Raw genomic sequence first — 24,798 nt, 5'->3', positions numbered from 1 at the left:
CCCTTCCCTGCGTCACTGCTTCTCTGCTACCCTTCTGACTACTTCCTTTCCATATCACTGATACAATGTGTTATAATTATAACATAGAATGAGCCCTTCCACGTTACGCGAAGTCTTAACTTTCGTCCCCTGACCCTTCCAACTCAATTTTCACGCCAAGCTCCTCGAGGCAATAGCATACAAAGCCCATAACAGAGAACGTTGTAAAAATGCCGCGAGCGAACGCGAGACTATCCCGTGAGTGGGCACCCACTCAATGTGTGCTGCTTCTCAGAGCCGCAGCTCTCAGAGCGGCGTCCCTATTTCTAGGCATCTACATCTATCTACATCTACAAATTACCCTGCGAGCCACCTCTAGGGTGTTTGGCAGGGGGTGATCAATCACCAGCATGCAGCATGCATTTGGACTCCCACATGCACACCACACCGTCCAAGAAACGTCCCGTATAATAACAAACTATACTACTATATGCTGTTAGAAATCATAGGCGAGGCGATGCGTGCGAGGGAAGCCCAGCAAGCGCTCGCAGCTCCATCGCCAACTTCCGCCACGACGGGAAACAACTGCAACATTCTTCCCCCCCCCCAACCCATTCCAGGGCAAAAATGGAACTGATCGAGGGAAGGAAATCGAAGTTCCAATATTCATTCCGTCTCCGCCTCCGAGATGTATGTACATGCAGGCCGGACGGAAAACTACCTACCAACCACATTTTCATTTAGACGAAAGCGAGGGAAATGCGATGCCTCAAGTGGTATTCTTATGGCAGAGTTCCATGAAGTTCAACTCGCACGCCTCGTTTCATGTGACGCATTCGATTTCATTTAAAGCATGGGAGAACAGCAACACTATTTCGGCAATTTTACCTACAATAAAATAGGAAAGGTTTCACCACTTCCTACACCATTCTAACGATATAGTTCGAGAAACAAACAATTTTAGTTTAAAGTATGCCGCGGTGATAACTTTTACGGGAGTTACCCGCGATGCACAATTGTGCGAAAAATTTTATACGACTTACAACTAAATATTAGCAGCCCAAATAACGGAACGGAAGAAAATTACCCAATACGGCATTACAAAAATAGGATTATTACTTTAAAACAAATTATCGAAAAGTGTATGCCCCAGCTTACACATGCCGGAGGATCAGTTCACTTCGATGAGGCACGACTCAGTGACATAGCATGCGGCCTCCTTCCCTTCTACCGTGACTTGCGACAGAAACTCTTAGGTGGCTTTATCAAGTTGAAGTATTCAGGGTAAGCCCAAAGAATGGACCATTATCAACATTGCTCAAGTGAATTCTTGTACCTCAAGAAGCGAAAGTTGTCTTGAGACCACAAATATAAGTCAACATTAGGCCTCACACAAAAGAAAAACAAACTGTATGGAGAGCATTCCGCACACATATGAAAAATATAGTAATAAAACAATTTTTATGAAAAAACAGAGAAAATTATGCAAGAATACACCTCTGCAAGAACATAAACGTAAAAAATTCTTTTTTGTTTCCCAATCGAAAAAGCCTTGTACTGTGCTTACTTTGTTAGGCATTCATTTTTCAATTAAATTAATTTTAAGTTAATGGTTACTTTTTCATGGTAGATACAATATCCAAAAGAAATAAAATTTTAAAGATGTTATACTCGCACCATCGTTGCCATTGGCAGGCGGTGGTACCGCAAGTGGTGGCAGTGTCAACTGCAACGAGACGAAATGGCAGTGGAATCTGTGTGGAAAACGAAAATGCTAAGAGAGCAGTCCAAAAAAGCAAAACTCAAATCTAGACACTGACTCAAACTCGACTCGGTTACCATGTTGGGATCACGTGACCTTACTCGAGTCCCTAAGCACGCTCGTAGATAAGCTGAGTTCCAGCTCAATATAAGTTGCAATATGTCTGCCGCCGCGGCAGACATATCCCTCGTAACAATACTTCCACGCGTGATGTTCAACTCCAGAAATGATATTTTTTAAGAGCAGAAAATTAGGAATGAAAATAGTTTTGGTAAATGCCTCGCTGCTGAGCGCCGGTGCGTCTACTGGATGGAGGGTCGACCTCTCGATAAAGTGGGTTGCTGCGAGAAAAGCGAGTTCACTCGTGGAATAGGCAGTCATGGAGTAAATGCGACGGCGTTCTAACCGTGTATTGGTCTATCCTGGGGTTAGGTTGGCCATCTTTATGATCCCGAGACCTGTGATGGTGCCGTAACCTGGCGACTGGAGGCCGTAAACAATTATGCCTCTCATCACCCGGGGTGATGACAGGCGCTATTCTTCATATACTTGAAGGTGGAGACCATGTTTGTTGGTACAGCGCACACAGTTCACTATGGGCGTAGTAACATTTACTTGAACGGTTTGCAGACACTTCAAAACCACCCCTGCCTTTGTCGAGGTCAAACACCACATTCAGTGGAATCAGGGCACACCTCCACAAAAAAGGCGGCAAACGGGGTGTATATAAGATGAACAACTTTCTGCATCAACACTTCAGTGGACCTGAGGAAGCCAACTGGAACGTTGGCGAAATATTGTCCTACAAAATGGATAAACGCTGAAGAATACCCGGAAAAATCACCGGATATCATCATAATCTCCGCGGAAGCCTACTTGGAGACTTTAATTCTCCAATCGCTCACAGAATTCGCTTTCTTCTTTCATCCTATGGATCTCCAACAAAAATCACGTGCACTTATCCTTTGCTAAACAATCACGTAATAAAAAAACGTGTGCAATTTGCTTGCCTACCATCAACCTCAGCTTCTACTCAGCGATATTTCTATCGATTGTATCAATAGTTTCAAGTGTGACTTGGCAAGAAACTGGATCCACAAGTATGGACGTACCCAGCGAGGGGCAGGAAGTCATTATAGTCTGATCCTGAGGAAAACACGGCCACCTAGACCAAACACCACAGCAGCGGAGAGGAAGGCATTACAGGAGCTAAAGAATAACGAGGACCTCCTCATTATCCCCGCGGACAAGGGCAACGCTACTGTGATCATGAAGAGATCAGACTATAATGACAAGATCACTACTTTGATGAGTAGTGCCACCTACAAAGAGTTAAAATCCGATCCGACAGCCAAATTAGAACGACCTACTAGGAGTATCATCAAAACTTCCTCCATACCTGCAGAAGTACAAAGGAAACTCCTTCCATCAGCGTCCAAGCCACCTAGACTCTATGGGCTCCCTAAGGTCCATAAAGAAGGCATTGCACTCAGGCCTATCGTCAGCAATGTCGACGCACCCACCTACCTCTTGGCTCAATACCTGGCTGAAGCACTTCAACCCTTCACCGGAAACTCGTCGTCCTTCGTGAAGAATTCAACGCACTTCATTGAACGACTTCAGGAAACTACTGTGAAGAATGGAGATCTGCTTGTAAGCTTTGACATCGTGTCTCTTTTTACCAATGTACCCATTAACGACTCCATCAAGATAGTGGAAAAGCTCATCGATTACGGAGTACCCAAAGATTTTCCCAGGCTTGTGGAGCATTGTCTTCGAAATTCATTCTTTTTCTGGAATGGCCGTTACTACGAACAGAGTGATGACGCTGTTATGGGATCTCCACTGTCCCCTGTGATCGCCAACCTGTTTATGGAGGAATTTGAGAATTCAGTGCTGACTTCTTACAAAAAGAAACCTACCCTCTGGATCCGATACGTGGAGGACACATTTGTCATCTGGCCACATGGAGAGCAAGAATTGGAGAATTTTCTACTACACCTCAACAACCAACATGATTCAATTAAGTTCACCATGGAAGTGGAAAAGGACGGCTGCCTACCCTTTCTTGACGTACTGGTGACGAAGAAACTTAATGGAGAACTCGGCCATGGAGTCTACCGTAAGGCGACACATACGGACCGATACCTGCACGCCTCCTCACACCACCACCCTACTCAGAAGGCAGCTCTAATCTCGACATTAGTGCACAGAGCATACTCCATCTCTGACCAACTTTCACTTCCCGCCGAAAAACGACATTTGGTGACGGCCCTGGCCAGCAATGGATATCACAGTGACATGGTCCTTAAAAGGACCGCAAAGATAGAAAGAAAACTCAAGAATAAGACACCAAGTCCAAAAACGGAGAAACCCAAGGCAGCGGGTTATGCGACAATCCCCTATGTGGCTGGCACCAGTGAAAAAATCGCGAGACTCCTAAAAAAATTCGACGTAACAACACGCTTCAACTGTGTTAAGAAGACTGGAGAACTTCTTCCGACTCCTAAGGACCGTATCTCTTCTCACGCCTACGAGGGAGTTTATGAAATTGAATGCAGTTGCGGTATGTCATACATCGGACAGACTAAGAGAGCTGTGAAGTGCCGCATTCAAGAACATAGAAGAGCGGTGAAAAACAAACAATTCCATTTGTCGGCTGTGGCCGAGCACACTCTCAGTGAACCTGGACACGACATCAACTGGGAATAAACAAAAGTTTTCGCCAGAGAATCCCGATATTTTCCGAGGATCATCCGAGAGGCGATTGAAATATCCAAACATCCTCATAATTTCAATGGAGAGGATAGCTACGCACTCCACAGCACATGGAAGAGACTCTTCGCCCCAAACCCCCACGCTATTCGTGATTCCAGCCAACTACACGCCAACTACCGGGCGAAAGTAGAATCACTGGTCCGGGTATACTTTTGCGCACGGCTCATTCAGAAAAGGTTCTTCTGAGGAGAAGTAGTGTCGTTTGCTTGCGATGGAGAATATTCCGATGACTTTTTCTCCAAGAAAAGGGAAATCTAACAAGAATTGCTGTGTGCCACAGTGTTCTTTAAGGCCTGTAGGGACACCTTAGTTCGATTTCACGAATTTCCAAAGCAAGGCGATGTTTTCTATCGCAGGAATGATTGGTGTGAGATGGAGAAGGTCGATCGACGGAATTTGTGGATCCACCGGCTGAAAATCGGGAAAAAGGTGACGAAGAGCATGCTGGTGTGTTCTTTGCACTTCATAAAGAACGATTATATATTACCGGGTACGTATACATTTTTCTATTTCACTTTTTTTCTCTTAATTTGTTTCAACGTGGCTGAGATCACGTTGTGAAGTCGATGCGAATGTTAACCTTCTTGTAGTTATCTATGTTTTAACGTGTTCTTTCTCAATAGATTTTCCAGCAAGACATCGATTTTTGAAGAGATGTGCTGTCCCGTCTATGAATTTACCAATATCGTCGATAGAAAAATCTCCAGTTTGAGTACACAGACGGCATGGACGACGAGGAGAGCCAATTAAGGTAGGTATTTCAAAGGAATGTATTATTTAATCTTGTAGTTTTCAGCCGTATATTAAAAATCAAAATTCATTGATTAGCAACCATAGTTAAGGCTGAAACTAATGCGAGCATAGGTGGGCCAACTGTTTAACTGAGTAGTAACAAGGAAGTGGTTATTAGCTGTTTTGGTTATAGAGTGCTGAACTTGCTATCTTTCTCGTATTTAGTGGTTGTGGTAGTATATTGGGACACTACATAAGTTGTGATTTTTTCGAATGAATTGTGGCTTGGAAGTGCAGCCCTATTTTTTATAGATGTTTAAAAACGTTGCCGAAAAATAAAAGTGCATACATCATGCAAAAGGTTGCATTATATCAGCGTGATGTGATGCAGCTATTGAAAAAAATGTATATGGATTTGAAATCTTGCACTCCACCACCATATTTAGATATTCTAGGTTTTCAACTAGAGGCATGTAATTTAGATAAATATGGAAATATCTTGAGTAATTGCGTGAGTAACACTAGAGAAATTGTTAGAAAAATAAGAAATTATGGTATTTATGGTTATTCAAAAATAAAGTTTCCACTAAGGCCATACACTTGGTTGCTTACCTATTGGCCAAATTTCTATGGCATCAACTTATCGGATTGAAAAAATGTTTTCATATATTATATTATCGTTTTATCTCTTATAATTTGGATAAAGATCAGTTTACATATTACTGTAGAGAACTAAATCTTCAGTCGTTTCTTTGGTCCATCTTAGCAAAGTATTACCAAATTCAGCACTGAAAGATGGTTAGCATTTCATGTGTCTCACAGTAACAAACTCAGTTCTACTTACAAATGATGATCATTGAAAGCTTTTATTGATTTTATGGAATTTATACTTAAAAGTCCCTTATGCGTCATTTACCTTAAACAATGAGGAAGGGGAACAGGAAATTTTTCGTTTTGGCCTCATCTTTTTAGTAGTCTCAATTGCCCGAATTCATACAGATTTGGAAAGAGTTTCACTGAGGACATTTGTCATTTACCATTCTTCTGTGAGGGATCTTTTCCGTGTTATTGTTTTTTACCAATGCCAAGTACTGTTTTGAATCATTGTAATCTAGTTATTTTTTATTTAGATCCAAAGTGGAGGGTTTGTGGAGGCAGTTGCTGAGTGTGATGAGGCCGATATCCACCAGGTTATTGCAAGCCCCATTGATGAGCCCACTAAAGATTTTTCGATGTAAACTCAAGAGGTTGCAGCTGCTGAGGCCCTGATATCCATTGGAAATGGAGATGTTAGGGGTGTACAATGTAGTATTGGCACTCAATGTGTGAATGAGACAAGGGATTTTGGGTGCCAGGTAACTAGTGGTGACTTTCACTCGACGGTGGCTGACATGATCGTCAGTGAGAGGAACCTATACACGATGACTGGCCTCGATTCCTTTCTGCAATTGGCCAGTTTAGTTACTTTGTTTTCGGAACTTCAGCCTGACAACATGAGGTACTTCTTAAACAACAAGTGCAAAATAATTTTATCGCTCACGAAAATGAAGCTAAACTTATCCTTTGCCGTGCTGGCACATATTTTACACATTGTATGGCAGTATATAATTATTTTTTTCATTCCATGGCTTCATCATGTACTTGTATCACATTCTTCCATATCAAGTGTAATTTTATTTGTTTTTGCATTGTTTTGCCTTCCTTAAAAAGGGGGATGAATGACATTAGTTCCATGGTGTAACTCGGCTGTTATTGAAGTCTAAATCTAGTTTGAACATTGTAAATCATCCAAGATATGACTATAACTGTTGGATATTACACCACTTGGGCATATTTTACTTATTGTATTGCTTTGTTCCATGGTTTCATAATGTACTTAAACCACGTACTTCCGCATCAAGTGTACCATGAATGATAATGTTGTCAATGCTAATCATGTCATTTGTGTATTATCTTTGTATACATCTCCCATTTGATATCTCCGACTTCTTTGGAAAACATATATCGACTGATATAAATTTTGTTATCATGTTTCATTTAACTCCTTCAAGACCCCAGTTGCTTGCTGTCCATGTCACCAAGGTTACCTCTTTTGCATGTGAGAATGTATTTCTTATGTTCTCTATGTAGCTTACTGTGAATGACATCTTTTCACTCCATACTCCTTTTGAGGGAAGAAGGTACGTATTCCATGCAGGGACAATGGGCGTACATAAAATACATGAATTTCTTTTTATCTGCGCATATTTTCTGAGAAACAGATGCCATTATGGAAAAGCATTGGTCTAACCTTTGGGGGTATAATTGGTCTTAGCTAAAGGGGCTGCTGGTATCTCATGGGTCTGGGGAGGGAGGGGATAAATCCGCCTATGAGTCAGTATGTGGTTGTATTGCTGTCATCTATGATGAATTGGTGATTTCATACAGGTAGGTTAGTTCTGTACATTTTTCAGTGGGCCCAATTTTAATCCTTAATCTGAGTATTTACATGTATAATTGCAGTCATATACGACCAGTGAATTGTTTAGGTAATACCTAACTAGCTAATTATCTTTCGGCTTGATTATAGTTTTTGATCGAAGCTGTAACTTTATTTATTTTTTTTATTCGAGGCATAGGATAGAGAATTGAAGGATATGTACCAGAGAAAGAGGTCAGTGTAGCCCAAAGTGGTCGTGGTCTATGGTTAAAACAGCTCCTCTTTAAGGGTACCTGGCACAAAAGTTTTCTCCATTCAGTTATATCCCAACAAAAACAATTTTAATGCAAATTTAATTTATTTTGAAATTAGTAAGAAGCTTGAAATTTCTCCTTTATGACTGCTTATTTGTTAAATTTCTTTCCTTCATATTAGCTTTCTTCTGCCATAATTGTATGGTACTCTTACCACTGACTTGATGGACACTGCAACATCCACAAACTAGTAATAAATGATTGGCATTTTTTGCATTATTATTCATGAATACTAAAGGTTAAATTAATGTATCATAAAATTATTAACCATTAATAGCTACTGATGTAACTGGGTTGTCTACGAATGGTTTCTACCTATTCCTAAACAATTCCCGCTTTGCGAGAACAATCAAACTTCCGGAACTCGATTTTTCATCAATTGTTAGGCTAATGAGACCGTTTATTTGAAGCGGTTCCTTGGTAAGACCACTTGTTTGAAGAACAAGAGCCATTATTTTTCATTCACAGCCATTTCCTTGGTGAAGCCCCACAGTGATCACCAAACCCGCGTTTAAAACGCTCTCCCCTTCAAAGATATTTCGTTGGCTGCAATTTCCACCCAAATATCACACAATTTCTTAATAGGTCACAAAAACTTTGCTACTCATGTTCCTTAGAATACAATTTAGTCCGAAAACGAAGAACGGTGCCGATATGCGCAATCGAATCCACAGCAATAAGGAGAATCACGGAGATTGCAATTGAAATGTGTTGTTATTCACGAGAAGTATACCCGGACTGACGGCCATTTTGGATTATGACGTCAGCGACGACAGCGCCGCTAGTGGTGATTTGGTTTCCGAATTGGCCGCAAGGCGACCAATCAGGGCGAACCTACACCACTGGGCTGCCTATATAACGGCGGCCAAAACACGGCATAATCGGCACGGCACGGCACTTCGACCTGAAGACGCCTTCTGGAATGCAGGAGAAACTGTTGTCACCAACGCAACCACGACGCGGTGAAACCCGGAAAATGCAGCCTAAAGAAAGAAATTATCAGCAGAATAGCCCATGCGGAAAGAGCTTTCCACTAAAAGAAAGATTTACTTACAGAGGGGCGCACTCGTTAGGGGGCTACGCCCCCTAAAAAAACCCACGCATCCGGCTTCGCCGGCTGCCCCCACCGGACGGCTTCGCCGTCCCACCCGCGACTCCTCGGAACGGCTTCGCCGTTCCTCGTCAGGGGTCGGCTCCGCCACCCAGATATTGAGGTAGCCCTGTGCCGGAGACCCGCAAGTTCCTCGGAACGGCTTCGCCGTTCATCGTGGAAGGGCGGCTTCGCAGCCCAAGGGTTACCCGAGTCCCCCCGAGGCGTCGACTCCTGGGAACGGCATCGCCCTTTCTCGTGATGGGGCGGCTTCGCCGCCCAAGGTTTACCTGGGTCCCCCCGAGCCATCGACTCCTCGGAACGGCTTCGCCGTTCCTCGCTCATGGGCGGCTTCGCCGACCTAAGTTTACCTGTGTCCCCCGAGCCGTCGACTCCTCGGAACGGCTTCGCCGTCCGAGGGTTATCGGCGCCCTCCCCCCGTAAGCTACGCCCCCTAAAACCCCCCCGCATCCGGCTTCACCGGCTGCCCCCATCGGACGGCTTCGCTGTCCCACCCGCGACTCCTCGGAACGGCTTCGCCGTTCCTCGTCAGGGGTCGGCTTCGCCGCCCAGATATTGAGGTAGGCCTGTGACAGAGACCCGCTAGTTCCTCGGAACGGCTTCGCCGTTCATCGTGTAGGGCGGCTTCGCCGCCCAAGGGTTACCCGAGTCCCCCCGAGGCGTCGACTCCTGGTAACGGCATCGCCCTTCCTCGTGACGGGGCGGCTTTGCCGCTCAAGGCTTACCGGTGTCCCCCTGAGCCGTCGACTACTCGGAACGGCTGCGCCGTTCCTCGCCTGTGGGCGGCTTCGCCGCCCAGGGGTTATCATCGCCCTCCCCCCTCGTAAGACACCCGTTCGGGTGCTCCGCGTGTAGGGGCGGATTCGCCGCCCGAGGGTTCTCGGAGCTTTTCCGCGCCTCTGACTCCTCGGAGTGCGTCCGTCGTTCCTGGAGCTGGGGGAGGTTCGCCGCCCGGGTTTTCACTCCTCACCAAGCAGTGCGCACTACCGGCTATCCCCTATCGTTTACGAAGGCTGCCGGGGGATAATGTTGGAGAATGTAGACGCATCCTAGCCGTGATTGTGGCGTTTTAGCTTATGACGATGTTTTGAAGGCGGTCCGGGGGGTTTCCAGGGGTTTTTATGAGTGTACTGACCACGGTCACAATCATCGAAATAAATTCCTTAGCGATGAGTCATAGGAGAAGGGAATTACTGCTAAAATATGCGAAAACACCAAAGAACATGCTATTTACAGAAAAAAAATAATTTTTTCCCTAGTCTTCTAGGAAGCCACGTGAAATTTCGAGGGGATTTCTTGCATAAAAGGTCTTTGTCTACCTACAATAAAAATTCTAGCGATCTAGCTGTAGGGGAACAATGAATTTTCCCGTATTACTCACATTTAGATTACCAATTCTGTGTTCTCTACGTAGCGGTGCATAGGCGCTGTAATAAAGCATAACTCATGTAAATTTCGTAGCCGTACCTTATGGGGAAATGGTTTAAAAAAATCGCTTTTAGGTGTCCATGTCCTGGAACCCCTTTTATACATCTACTATTTTGTTAAGAAATGTACATTTAAAAATTTGAAGTTTTATTGCGGGTGTGTAAATGGGGCAGGATAATTGAACATGACGGGTAAATATAGCCGACACAATTCCCAGTCCGAATAAATAAAAACGATACAACTCGGATGAATGGTACACGAAATATACCATTTATTAAATAAATTTTTTTTTTTTGGGGGGGTCCCAGGGGGTTATCGGGGGACTTTATGTGCTTGTCCCGTATAAAGCGGCATCGTTTACCTTCGATAAAAATTTCGGTTCTTTAGCTGTAGTGCAAGCATGGTTTTTCGACGGTGTCACCCGTTTAAATTAAATATTCTGCGTTCTCCGTGTAGCGGCACGTAGGGGCACCAAAAAGACGTCACTCATGTTAATTTGGTGTCCGTTAGGGTGCCTCGTTTTGCCACTTTTTTTTAGGAGCGAATCGTAATACCCGGCAAAAGTTGCGTACCCGGGTGGGTATTACAGATATGATTTTTTTTCAAAATCGGTTAATATCTTCTGTTCGCCATTTTGTCTTGAAATTTCGGAATTTTCAACGAAAAACGTTAAAAATGTAAATAATTTAAATTTGGTTTCAGCAAGCACTCATTTTTTCCAATGGTGTATAACATTGGCCTTTCCTTGATATTTTAGACCAAATACGTCAGCTCTATTCCTTTAATTATCGAGAAAATGACATTTTATCGTGTCCCCGAAAGCAGTTTTGTGGGTAGGCAACCCGCAACACGCATTGTCATTCTACGTTATGTATGCGATAAATGACGCGAAATAGGGATGTTTTTCAGTCAAAAACGTGTAAATGATGTCTGAAGTTGTCAAGGGTAGTCACTGGGATGAATGTATGCTCTTTTATGCCATCGCCGACTATATTGACCATATTTTCGTGTAAGAAGATATCACTGAAGATGGAAATTATCATTCGGGATTCACTGTGACGGTTTTATGTCCCTCAAGGGTCAAATTCACCTCCCCTGCATTGATAAAAGAGATTTATTTTAGTATCATCTAGCAAATGTAGAGCTCCTCGCTCACCTATCCAGAGAATCTAGCCATGCGACCCAGAGCCCATCACGTGGAGGTGGCTGCACCTTGGGCTCCTCCGCCTCCTCTACCCAACCAACCAACGTTATCCAGACCAGTTTGTTTGTTCTGAATCGTCACCGTCCGGAAATATTATGAAAAATTGAGATTTCGATTGAAATTTTGGCAGAACTTGCCGTGAAATCAAAGTGGATCTGATAACGTCATCCTTGGCGTTATTGCCGCATGCATGGGAAGCAGTTTCGGACACTAGCTTCACTGTCCGTTCCACTGCCACTGTGTGGTGGAGATATACGGCGAATGACTATTCTGGCGAATTGTTTTCAGGAAGTGACAGTTTTTCAACGATTTCTTCATTTGATATATTCCTCACAACTGGTAGCACGATAGTAGAAACATCGGTGCTTTCCCAATGAATCATTTCTCCATAATCCATGGCTTCAAAATTCAAATGGGGAACACTTTTGCATCTGATGCCATGGTTTAAATTACCTACTTCGTGATCTATAGCTCTAAGAATTTTATTTTGTGCCTTCTGTTGGACAGTCAGTCGACGATCACTTATTACTACGAGAAGAATATTTTCTGGGAAAGCGGGAAAAACTTTTGTTTGGATGGATGAATAAACTACTGCTTGGTACTTCCTTGGCAAGTATCTATATCTATGAATGGTCTCACAGACGTGACGATCATCATCGGTGAACGAATATTGAGTCCTGATCCTACATTGCATCACTACGTAGACCTTTTATATAAATGTTACTATTTCGAAGAATTTATTGGTAGGTTTCTTAGTCTAAATGTATAGCCTAAGAACTGTGTTAGCTGTGGTCAACCAACGGGCTCTATTTAGTTTCCCAGGAATCATAGTGACTAGCCCTTCTGGACATATTCCAGACGCAATGGCTTGGGGTATCTTGACTAAGTACTTCAGTTCCTTATTAAGGTTTCAGATTTCTTCTGGGCTGTCGTTTGGCAAGTCACAACTTATGAGATGAAATGACACAACTAGGAGCTTTTCACATTCAGGCAGTTTTGAAACTAGGTATGTTAGCTGTGTATTAATACGGGGTGGAAAAAGCGCGGTCAATGTGAGCGGAGAGAGGTTGAAACGGCAACTCAATGAAAAGCAGATGGGAAATAGCCCAGTGCATAGGTTTTCCCGACATTTCTTACAATTTTCGCAGGAAACCACCCTTCCAACCCGCATTGGTGTTCGTCCCGTCATACCCAAGAACTATATTGCTTAACGTTATGTCGCTATATTGGTCTTGAACTATAATTCCAGCTTTTAAAGCTGCGTTAAGTACAGTGGATGTAATGTGTGCTGCAGCCCCCTCCCCCACTTACGCTATATCTCTGGTGAATTATGGCAGTCTTATTGTTAGTCAAGTCTAATTCGACTATGGACTTTCTTTCTCTTGGTTTGGTAAATGACACATCCTTAGCGCACCACTCGTCATGGTTTTCCTCATCAACTTGAGTATCCTCAAAGTATTTTACAACCATTCAAATACGACAGCCGTTGATTCAGATGATTTGAGTTTAAGCCGCTCATTTATATTATTACGTTCAGCCCTTTCTTGCATTTTTTGACGTAGGGATGTCAATAGTTCCAATTCGGATTATTCTTGGACCTCGCTGTTCCATTAGGAACTGGTACTCTAGGATAGAAACATTTTTTTCTTGTGACAGACACAATTGGGAAAGTTGGCACATTTGCAGAAGGCTACCTATATCAAATAGTTTCGTCGCCTCCTTAGTAAAAGACTTTTACAAGTCTTCCTATGTTTTCTGAAATACCGTTTTACTCTATAGGATTTAATTTGCCATATTGTTTTCATCATGTAGCGTGAGATAAGTTGAAGTACTCTGGTTTACGTAACTACTAAAATAGACGCTTTTTTCTGAACGGCACATACCTTGACAGAAACTTCAGTGATATCTTCTTACACGAAAATATGGTCAATATAGTCGAAGATGGCATAAAAGAGCATACACTCACCCTAGTGACTACCCTTGACAACTTCAGACATCATTTACACGTTTTTGACTGAAAAAATCCCTATTTTGCGTCATTTATCGCATGCATAGCGTAGAATGACAATGCGTGTCGCGGGTTGCCTACCCACAAAAACTGCTTTCGGGGACACGATAAAATGTCATTTTCTCGATAATTAAAAGGAATAGAGCTGACGTATTTGGTCTAAAATATTAAGGAAAGGCCAATGTTATACACCATTGGAAAAAATGAGTGCATGCTGAAACCAAATTTAAATTATTTACATTTTTAAAGTTTTTCGTTGAAAATGTCGAAATTTCAAGACAAAATGGCGAACAGAAGATATTAACCGATTTTGAAAAAAAATCATATCTGTAATACCCACCCGGGTACGCAACTTTTGCCGGGTATTACGATTCGCTCCTAAAAAAAAGTGGTAAAACGAGGCACCCTAGTGTCCGTACGACGTCGGGAAGTGGCAGAAAAAAATTCCGAAAAAGTTAAAATCGTGTGTTGAGGGAATGCAAACTTCACGGCGGATGTGTTGTAAGTTACCAAACGTTGTAGGAGTCGCGATTTCAATGGAAAATCGATTGTCGTAAATTACTCGTAATTCGTTCGACTTATGGAGAATTTAAGGTAGCCAAAAAATAGAGTAAAAATCTAGTATCTTGCATTGAAAGGAAGTAGACCTACGATTATTGCAAATGGGTCAAAAAAATCCCGAAATGCGGCCCATAAGAAAAGCATTGGAAATTTTAAAAAGTTAAAAAAAATACTTTTAATCAAAATATTGCAAAGATGACCACACCAAAAAATCAACCAAAAAATCTAGTATCTCATACATTAAGGACTTATTCCTACAACTATTTAAAATTGGTTTAAAAAAAATCCAAAGATAGGCCCATAAGAAAAGCATTGGAAATTTAAAAAAAATATATGAAATACTTATAAACAAAATATGGCAAAATGTTTCACATCAAAAAATGGGTCAAAAAATCTAGTTTCCGTCAGTGAAATTTCATGTTCCCGTGACTTTTGCAAGTAGGCGATGAATGGAAAAAGTTTTAGTCCCATAAGGCTCCAATGTTAATTCGGATCGATATATCTCGAAAACCGATCGACTTTTTCGAGTTTTCGGACTTTTCCCCCCGATGAATATTTTTTCTCCACCCACGGCGAAAATTTCGTCTTCCCAGCACGTCCGGAAGTGGTCGAGAATTTGTATACGTGAATGAGTGAGTGAATGAATGAGTGAGCTATCTGTCACACATCGGGTTGTATATATTATAGATAGATAGAATAGATAGATGAAATGAATAGTGGAGTGGTCCCCTCAGCAGATGCATCGCCACAGGGAAATGAGAGCCTGAAGACTCCATAAGGGCCTGAATGGGTGCACCCAGATAAGAGAATACTCGCCATTATCACTAGGATTTATGAATACAATTAATCGTAAAATGTAATTAAATTATTAATTTCATCTTTACGTGTTAACAAGTAAGAGATGGCATTTTTTCAAAAGTTGATTTTATGCCGTAACAACGCGTTGGGCCACGAGGGACAGTGGAAGTAGAGTAAGTACTTGAGAATGGTCACAGAGTACTCGAAGACGTTGTGCAGTACGCAACAGACTTATGAAGAAGTGCGACTTCTTATTCGTAAACTCATGATGTCCTTCTACTGTATGTTGCCTGCCCTCGTTACTTCGAGCAAAAGTTAAATTTTAACCTTTATTCGTTAAAAATGTACATAATTGGAATAAAAGCTTCAGATAATTGGATTTGTCATTTTTTTCAGTATCTCGATCCGGTTGAATTTGGGCACGAAGCCTGTCCATCAGACGTAGGGGAAAGTAAAACTGTACCAAAGAATATGTCCAATGGGAAATTGTGCAGGAATGCAATGAATAGACAGAGACGAATACATCCAAGCAAAAGCGGAGTCGGGCTGATTGGATACGTTTTTTGTCAAAATATTTGCACCAACCGACTTCCATGAATCAGGAGGCACTTTCATTCGTAGATGCGGAGGCAGTGGAATATTTTCACGAGTGTAGCACTCTTGGCGAATCTCAAGCTATATTAGAAATATCTTTATCAAGCATAATTCCTTCTTCCAACACTAAAATCACTTTTCCAAATGTGGTCGTCATGAAGAGGGGATGAATTTGAACAGTTAGCGTGAGGCCGACGCGAGCATTTTGTCCAATATTCTGAAGATACATTTAATTACATAACAAACCGATGGAAATTAATATATTATATAAATATTAATTTCCAAGGGTTAGTTATTAGATGGAAATACTGAAATAAAATGTGATATTTGCGAAAGGTATTTTCAATGGGATATGCAACATAACATGTCAACCCTCATTGTCAGAGGACTTTGTCGCGACTCGGGGACATCTTGGGGACTTGTTATTAAGAAACTACGGAAGTTACAGAAGGATGACATTAAATGAAATGGTATTAAAAACATGATGATTGGAGACAGAATGCATACGATATACCTACCGTGAAAAGCACCTTTTTCAAGTCACTGAAAAATATTTTTTTCCTTTTCTTTTAGAGCCGATTGAGGAAAAAATATTTATCAAACATGTGAAACACTTCGTTTTTTTTGGTACCATCATTACGTCTTTAACCTTTGGTTCACCTGCGAGTGATTGCGGTTGCGACTCCAAGCGGATTTCCTCTGAAACTATTTCATTCGTGGCGTGACGTCATCCACCCACGAGGCCATCCCACAATTCCAGAGCACCCACGCATCCAATCTATCTCCCGCCGCGCGGCAGCACAATCGATTATTTCACGATCAAATCCAACAGAGGAGGAGAGTGGTCCAACATATGCATTCAAAGTCAGAAGAAAACGGTGGTCCATGCAAGGAATTCCACTCATTTTCTCTCTTTTGAAGACGCCATATTTGCTCGCACATTGCTTTGTAGTTTTCCCAATGAATGGTGCGCGATGAGCACTTCATCCTAATGCCCCCACGCAGCGGCGACGTCTCTTTTGACGCCGTTTCCAAGAGTTACTAAGGAGCACGACAACCTCTCCGTCATTATGAGTGTTTATTTGCTTGATTTCCTCGAAATATTCTTTTCTCTTACAGATTTTTACTCGTATCCTTTACTCCTTCATTCCCTCGCTCGAATGAATTGAATGTAAATATATTATGGTGCAAATAAATTACCGAGGTGCATATTTAGACAGGTGCAGGCACTACGTGGAAAGCTTATGAATTGCGCGGACCCAGTTAGTTCCAGTCGAATGCGAAGAAAGACAGGTCAAAATATATATTGACCCTTGAAAAACTTCCCAACAAGCTCAAAATTTACATGAAAGTTTCTAATATCACTCTTATGAAATCCTATAAAGTCCCCATCGTTCCCGTGTAGGCGAAAAATTTTATTCAAGATCAAAGATCACAAAAATGGGTTTTTTGAATTTTTTACAAACGGTTGATTTTAAATAAAAATTGCTAAGATTCTCTCCGTTACCACATAGATGAAGAGCTTGATTATGCATTTCTATTGTTCGTCCTTCCCTTTTATACGGCTGCGAAATTTTTGCCCACAACAAATGAATCCGCAGAAAACTTGAAGCTTTCCAAAATAAATCTCTCCGCCTCCTCCTAAATCTCACTAAATTAACAAATGACGTTCGCTGTGCACTGAATATACCATCTATGAACGACGTTATTAATCACCTCGTAAAAAATTTCAATTCCAGGCTCAGGGCTACGAAAAACGTACTCCTTACAAACACATGGAGCCACAATCCAAAAATTTCCACCACATATACATATACAGCTCTACAAGTTACTCTCCTATTAGTCTGTCCTATGTCTTTCCTTCTTCTACAATTAGTAATTCAACATTGTAAAAATAATAATGTATCGACAAATTATTATAAAATAATAATAATAGTAACAGTAAATTAAAAAAAAATAATAAAAACAAAATAACAAAATAAAAATTTAAAAAATGAATGACAAAAAGAGATATTCATTGGAAAAAATATATTTTACATTCTGTGGACTTTTTCATATTCCTTGATTAGTATGTCCTAAAAAACAAATCAATTATCAATATCTGTTTAGTATGTGAGTTTCTGCTCACACAAACACCACACTACCCCAACAATACAAACAAATGCGCAAAATAATAATTGTATTGTCATCTGGTTGGTTGAGGTACACATGGTTTACCGGTACGGCGTCAACGCGCCTTCGGCGCGAAATATAACGTGCCTATAATTGTATATCAGGTTGTTAAATACAAAACTGTCACTTTTTCTCTAAGATTTACCGTTTCTGAGAAAAAGCCATTCGAAAGTTAGCTGGAACAGTATTCTCCGTAATATGCATGACTATATTGCAACGCTCTCTGAACATAATCTGACGCGTAACACGTGGATTGGTTACTAGCTCTTACCTATCCAGCCGTCAACAACTGGGACAAAGGGTTTAGTGTTAACTATTCCCTCATAGTTAAAACATGCTTTTACTTCGAGAACTATACTTTAACGTATGTGCTGCCTTCAGTTCTTCAAAAATGTCGAGACTCATCTGTAAAAATCCTTTGCCTGCAAGTGAAATTGTTACTGTTGATCGTGGAATGAAGACGTTGATTGACGCAAGTGCTGAAAGAGGTGATGAATTCACTGACTACCTAAAATGCCAAAAATCAGTGGCAGCACATGTGCAATATCGAAAAAAAAACTACACTCGGAGAAGTGCTATTGCTTCAGTGAAGAGATCAAGTGAAGAGGATCAGTGCCGGATGACACTGACGGGGGTGCTTTCCCCCCCCCCCTCTTGCTTCCCCCCGCCCGTATAGCCAAACATTACAGAACCACAATTATAACTTTTTATATCATAAGATGGCATTTTCTTGTACATGTGTGTAATAAATTTGATTTAAATTTTCTTGAACTCTGCATGTGACTTGATTATTTTATTTTTTATTAAGATATAAGGTATTAGGTAACCCAAGATATCTTTTGCGCCAACCTCCCTTCCCCCCCCCCCCCCCGCTCCTCCCCGGTCCAGTTTTTTTTTATGCAAGCCAATGCATCGAAAGTAAGTCCTCCTCGCATCAGAGCTCGAGTAAGTGAATAAACTTTTGTTTTAAAAGCATTGCTTCTTTTGGTCGATGAAGGTAATGAAGAATATGAAAGAAAACGAGTTCACAAATTTCGGCGTAGAATTTGTCAAGTTACTACATTGTCATCCAAAGAATCTGTTCTGAAAACTCAGAAAAATAGCTCAGTCTCGTTCTGATGATAATTAAAAACTATTATCGTTTTAATAAGGTTTAAATATTATATAATTTTTGCTTAGGCTAATTATAATCATGATTGCAATGTTTCTTTTTAAAAACCGCCCACTGGGTGTAAAAATGGTCGTCCCCGAGATGAAGCATTGAATTTCGCCCGGGAAGAAATATTTACATGCATCGCAAGTAGTGAGACTGTCAGTTTACGGTGGAAGAATTAAAGAATGTTTGCAAAAACCAAATCTTGATAACAGAACTGATAAACTGCGATTCAAGTTCAACTATGGTAATAATGTTATTATCTCTGAAAAACCGGATAAACGGTCAAATTTAGAACATTTGAAGTTAGTATGTACAAACATTTGTCATAGCATAATGACTGCTGTTAGGACTCGCTCTTTTAAGTCTGCGGATTATTTTCCGCCACGGTTTGCCTCAAAATGACCCATTAAAATTTTGAAGAAGGTTTGAAACGATTTGCGAAATTTCGACGCGGGAAAATCCAAAAATAAGTCTTGCAGCGTTTCGAAAAGTTAAGGGATGGGAATCGAGTGCAAGCAGCGCCGCCACACGTTTAACTTCTGAATTAAAGACGTTTTGTATTTTGACGTCATTATTTTATTTTTTAACAGTTTTCTTAAGGATATCAAACACATTAAGGAGTTTGAGTTATAGGAGTGGAGAATAATAAAGAATATATAACAATTTTACCGGAACAAAAGACTTTTTCAATTCCTTTTACTGATAGAGAAAGAGGCATTTTTCAGAATCCATAAAGTTTAAAATCAGAGGAAATGTAAGCATAGCGTGGGCAATTCGGTTCTGGCATTTTTAAATGAATACATCCACAAATTTAGTGAACGGACACACCGCTTTTTTAATGTAACTAACTTGATTCGACTTGGAACACAGTATTCACCTGCCAATTTCTCAAAAACTTTTATGGCACCGTTTTCATTTTATCACTGTTATTTTCCATGGTACGACAAGCTTTAAATTAGTTATTTCTCCACAAAACCAATCTCAACATCGTAGTAATCAACAACTTTCCAACTCATACAGACCAGCATTTCTTTAAGACCAATGAGAAAAAAACATTTTCGAGTTAAATTTTTTGAAAGGGTATGACATGAAATGAAAAGTCTAAGTTTCCTCATCTTAGTTCGACAATCAGAAGAGAGTGATTTGAAGTTGTAATGAGAATGCAATTTTTCTGTTTCTTCGCGAGTGTTACGATTTTTTCCTGAGTGGGGCTGAGGGGACGTTAAATCCTTAAAGGCCTTATCATTAAAGGGGCAGCGAGTCCAAAGGTCAGCCGGAGCAGACGGACGGGGGCAGAGCAAAGCCTGGCGCCCCCTCTTATTATCGACGCTATCGCACAAAGTCCGCTAATTGCGCGTTCCCTGTGAGGAGTTTCGAAGAAGCTTAGCTGCGATATAAATCAAACATGTGGAGTGGGGATTTCCCGCTGCTCTGTTTAATACGTCCTGCCCACACTAGAGCGGAGGCCCGCCTTCAACTTTCAACTGAAGCCGATTACAGGGCGAGAAAATCATGTAGCATTGCAGCAATTTCAACAAAATTAACTGGGAGAGTGTGCAGTAAATCACTCCAGAATCTTTATTCTGTAAATGCCATAAGCTAATGCAAGTATCCACGAGGCCTGTGTGCTGCCGGCCAGCAAATCCGTCAACTAGTTTCAGAAATGGCGGGCAGTTGAATTGCTCATCTCGATTCGAAAGATACGGCAGCTTCTTTTCCACTTTTTCTCGGAATATTCTGTCAGTGTGACATGAATCCTTCACGATATTTTTTAGCATATTCAGAGTGATGAACGCAAGAAACGAGATTCTCCAGAGCGAAATCTAGAGAAATATTCCTTTTGCCTTGCCAGTTGCAAACAAACGGATACTGACTACCTGAATAGAGTTAATATAGGGAAATACCTAAGATCGGCACGATTCACAAATTTCATCTTGTAGGAATGACTGCTTTCCACATGACCTCAACAACAGCTTATTTGTCCCTACATTTTTTGGAATAATCTTTCCGACCAGTTGGTTCACCTTTATTTGCTTAAGAATAAGAGGTATAAGTTAAAATCCACTGCATGAGTATGACTGTGATTTGAAATAATGAAAAGATAAGACATAAAACGACTGTGCAGTACAATTAGCAAGTAATTTGGAGAATCAAATCGTATTGTTTTGCATGTATGAGTTAAACACGTAATTCTTATTCTCAATTTATTCCTCACCAGAGTTCACAAATCACTCATTTTCACCTCTGCAGTGAACTGTGATGCTGACCACGTGCTCAACAGGCGTGCGGTGGGGGAGGACAGCAGACGTTAACTAAAGGAACGTGCGTGTTGGAGACCACTGCTGGAGCCCCAACTCTAAAATTTATTATTGCCCTTATTTTTGGTTTGGGGGAAAAACTAATTTCATTTTACAGATTCGTCTGACACTTATTTTATCGTTTCTGTGGGACTTAGAAACATGGTGAAGTCCTAAAATGATATTTTCTCCGTCGCTCTGAAAGTTATCGATTCTTCATAGCTCGCAGCAGTTGTTGACGAGGCGCTCAGCTTACCTTTGTGTTGTACTAAGTTCATGGATAAAATCTTCGTACAACGGATCCAATGGGCTCGCTGCTGCATATTCTAAAGTGCGGCCTGACTGATGACAACCAATGAGCGTCTGTCTCTCTTTCATTCCCACTTATACATCCCAAATGCGCTTGACCGATGCATCTTGTCTTCTTCATAGCTCTGCCACAAATATTTCTTACACGTTTACCCACGCGAGCTTCCAATTTATCTCAACTATCAAACAATTGACTCCGTCTGTAGCCTTTATCTCGACACCACCCACAACGTATACAACATTTGACGTCACATCACGAATATTAGCACGATTCCAGACAGCTGACGTTAGCTATTGGCAACGATGTACAGGTGTAAGTTTTACTATTTCCTAAAAAAACAATGTTCAGTAAAAATATGGAGTATTCATAGAAAAGTATGGGTAACTCTAGGAAGCTTCTACTAAATGTCTATGGTGAGGCTGCCTTCTCAGAATATAGCTACTTCATTTTTAATTAGAATAATAAAGTCATCATAACAAGAATAATCTTAAAAAGATCTTGCTCTTTCCCGGCGGCAATGCAAGTGAGGTCGTCTCGGGTTTTCCACCGGTTGAGTCCATTGTAGGCCGACGTTTCGATGGCAGCCATCGAAACAATGGCCTACAAAGAACCCAACCGGTGGAAAACCCAAGACGACTTCACCGGCAAGAATAATCGTTTTAAAGCTATGGGGATAGTGAGCCAGTGCGAACCTGAAGAATATGCACACATCGCCAAGAAATACGATCACGAGGAGGAGATAGGGAAATTGACTACGTAACGTATTGAAAAACGTAAGATTTAAGAACCTGCTATAGTTCAGCTCTACACGGAAAAAGAAATATCTGATTAAATCTATCACACTGGCGTGATAGGGAGTATTTCGTTAAATATACTAAAACTTTGTTGCAACTTAAGAAGCACTTGATTTCCCAGTTCGGTAGCAATTACGACCAAACCAGTTTGATAGAATTTATCATTTGTCGCCCAGCAACACGGCAATCTCTCCAGACCCTCCGCCAGCATCGCTGATCAACTTCGTCTGGCAATATGCTGCCGACGAATATCGCCCTCCGTGGACGCACCCCACTGGCGTGAGCTCACCACCCGGAGATGCTACTGGAATCAAGGCTGCGTCGTCGTTTCCAGAAATGACCTTGGGGTACAGTGTCAAGCGAGCCTCCCCCTCCAGGTAAAAGTCCTAACTCGTACTTCGACGATTACTTTGATATTTATTAATTGCTGATGACGAAAATAATCCTAATAGAAGTATGATCTAAACGAAAAACAGACTTAGACGACATATTGAAGTAGAGAAAACGGATGTCAGACTGACAAAAAATCAAGAAAAATATTCCGAATAAAGAATTAAAGAACATTAATGGCGGAGCTTCCAAAGACAAGAACCAGACTCAAAACGTGAGCATGAAAGAGTAAAAACCCATCAAAAATCTAGAAAATTCTGAAATTGTTATATTTATTTGGAAAGTAGCTCTTAACGGAGTGGAAAGATGAGCACGGAGTGGAAGGACAGCGAAGAGGAAATGGGAGGACTTCAGCGTGCGGGTTTGTCGAATAGAATTGAGCAGGTGAAGTGGACGGAGAGGAGAAGGAACGACAAAGAGCTGGACATGGTGGGTGAAGAGAGGCAGCTTCTAGATGACACACGGAGGGTTATGCTAGAGCGAGTACTGCGCGATCTGGGGATGTTGAAAGCAAAGTTAAATAAGGGAAAAATGCTGGGAGAGGAAGGAAGAGAATAGGATTTGTTGATAGAATGAAAGGGAGTATGCTTTATTGTAATTTAAGAGAGAAGTCTATGGAGGGAGGGGACAGTGGACACTGCCAAAATACTTCGTGAATACTCCATGAAACCATACCTTAACCGGTAGAATACTTCAGTAATATTAGTAATTGAAAGAAAAATATCATGTATACTTATTTATAAAGGAAGAAGATCTCCAGCAAGGAAGGGAGTTTTATCTTTCCGAATTGAAAGCTTTTATTAATCGTAACTAAAGTAAAAAAACAGTTTCGTCACACGCTGAAAGGAAATTCACAACACTAAAAAGAGAATTATTTATGAAAAGGGATAGCCCTCTGATGTAGGATGCAGTGGAACACGAGAAGCCGATTTATTGAACAAATTAACCACTCATCATCCGTGCGGAGGCCTTAGCGTGATATTCTGGCGCTGCCCATACTTCAATGGCGGCACAACACACAAAATATTAGCTCGGAACGAAGTGAAATTTGCGCGAAAATGAGCGTGGATTAAATTCATTGGATCAATAGCATTCCTCTCGATTAAGAGCTTTAATTGTTGCTCAGTTTGTGTGATAATTAATACTTACTTTCGCCTTATTGGCGCACCCATATTGTGAAGACGAAAACTTTCACCTATTGGCTACTCGGTATGTGACGTCATTTCGTACTATCTCATCCTCATTACTCTGAGATCTCGTCAGCGTGCAAGGACGGTGACGTGCGCGTGCATTTTGAAACGTCAGGGGATCTGTTCTTGGTAAAGGAAAATACGTTTAAGTGCAGATCGAGGAATCAGTTTTCGTGAACGCCTCTTCAAATAATCTCCCGAAGGTGGATGCTCTCCTTTGTTGTCATGCTGATTATGTTGGACCAGAACAACGACAAGTGAAACTAGCACTCCTTTCTAGAAATGTATTTTTCTTTGTTATACATGCCATGGCAAAAACTGTTAATGTCGCACTGCCGCTTTCTAGCTGCATGGTCTTATTCATAATCAAGAATAATCGACGGGAAACCTTAAAAAAGTTAGGTCAAAGAGAATGAAGTTAGAGTGTTTGTAATTGGCCAAAGGTGTGAGCATGACCAAAGATAAACGTGCCGGTGCGTTGGTAACTATCTATATTTGTATCATTATTTCAAATGTCGACCATAATTTAAATGAAGAATTATTTGACTATAGTTATTTGACCTACTTTTGAATGAATTTGAATGAATCCATGATTCATTATTTAATATTTGCAACTTCTGAACCATCCAAGGTTTGAAGCGTAAGCAGAAGTAACTGTTTTTAAATTTAGGTCCAGTCCAAGCTGCAACCCGACCTCCATTTCTTACACAAAACGCACTCGTTATCGACGTATTTGTTCTTACGTATAATTAACGTAATCAAAAGCAGGTTTTGATTATCTCAAAAAAATATATATTTTAA

General features: G+C 41.1%; 1 protein-coding gene across 1 annotated transcript in view; it reads left to right on the top strand.

Annotated features, from left to right (window-relative positions):
• The window catches only part of LOC124168754, a 62,905-nt gene extending 40,107 nt beyond the window's left edge, over positions 1-22,798 (top strand). Inside the window, exons 2-3 of the mRNA XM_046547023.1 lie at positions 2,806-4,160; positions 22,614-22,798. Of these exons, the coding sequence (XP_046402979.1) occupies positions 2,806-4,160; positions 22,614-22,798 (1,540 nt within the window). The remainder of the gene's footprint in view (positions 1-2,805; positions 4,161-22,613) is intronic.
• The last annotated feature ends 2,000 nt before the right edge of the window (positions 22,799-24,798 follow it).

Source organism: Ischnura elegans, chromosome 12 (assembly GCF_921293095.1).
Source record: "Ischnura elegans chromosome 12, ioIscEleg1.1, whole genome shotgun sequence".
Lineage (NCBI taxonomy): Eukaryota > Metazoa > Arthropoda > Insecta > Odonata > Coenagrionidae > Ischnura > Ischnura elegans.
This window is presented reverse-complemented; position numbering and strand designations above follow the sequence as displayed.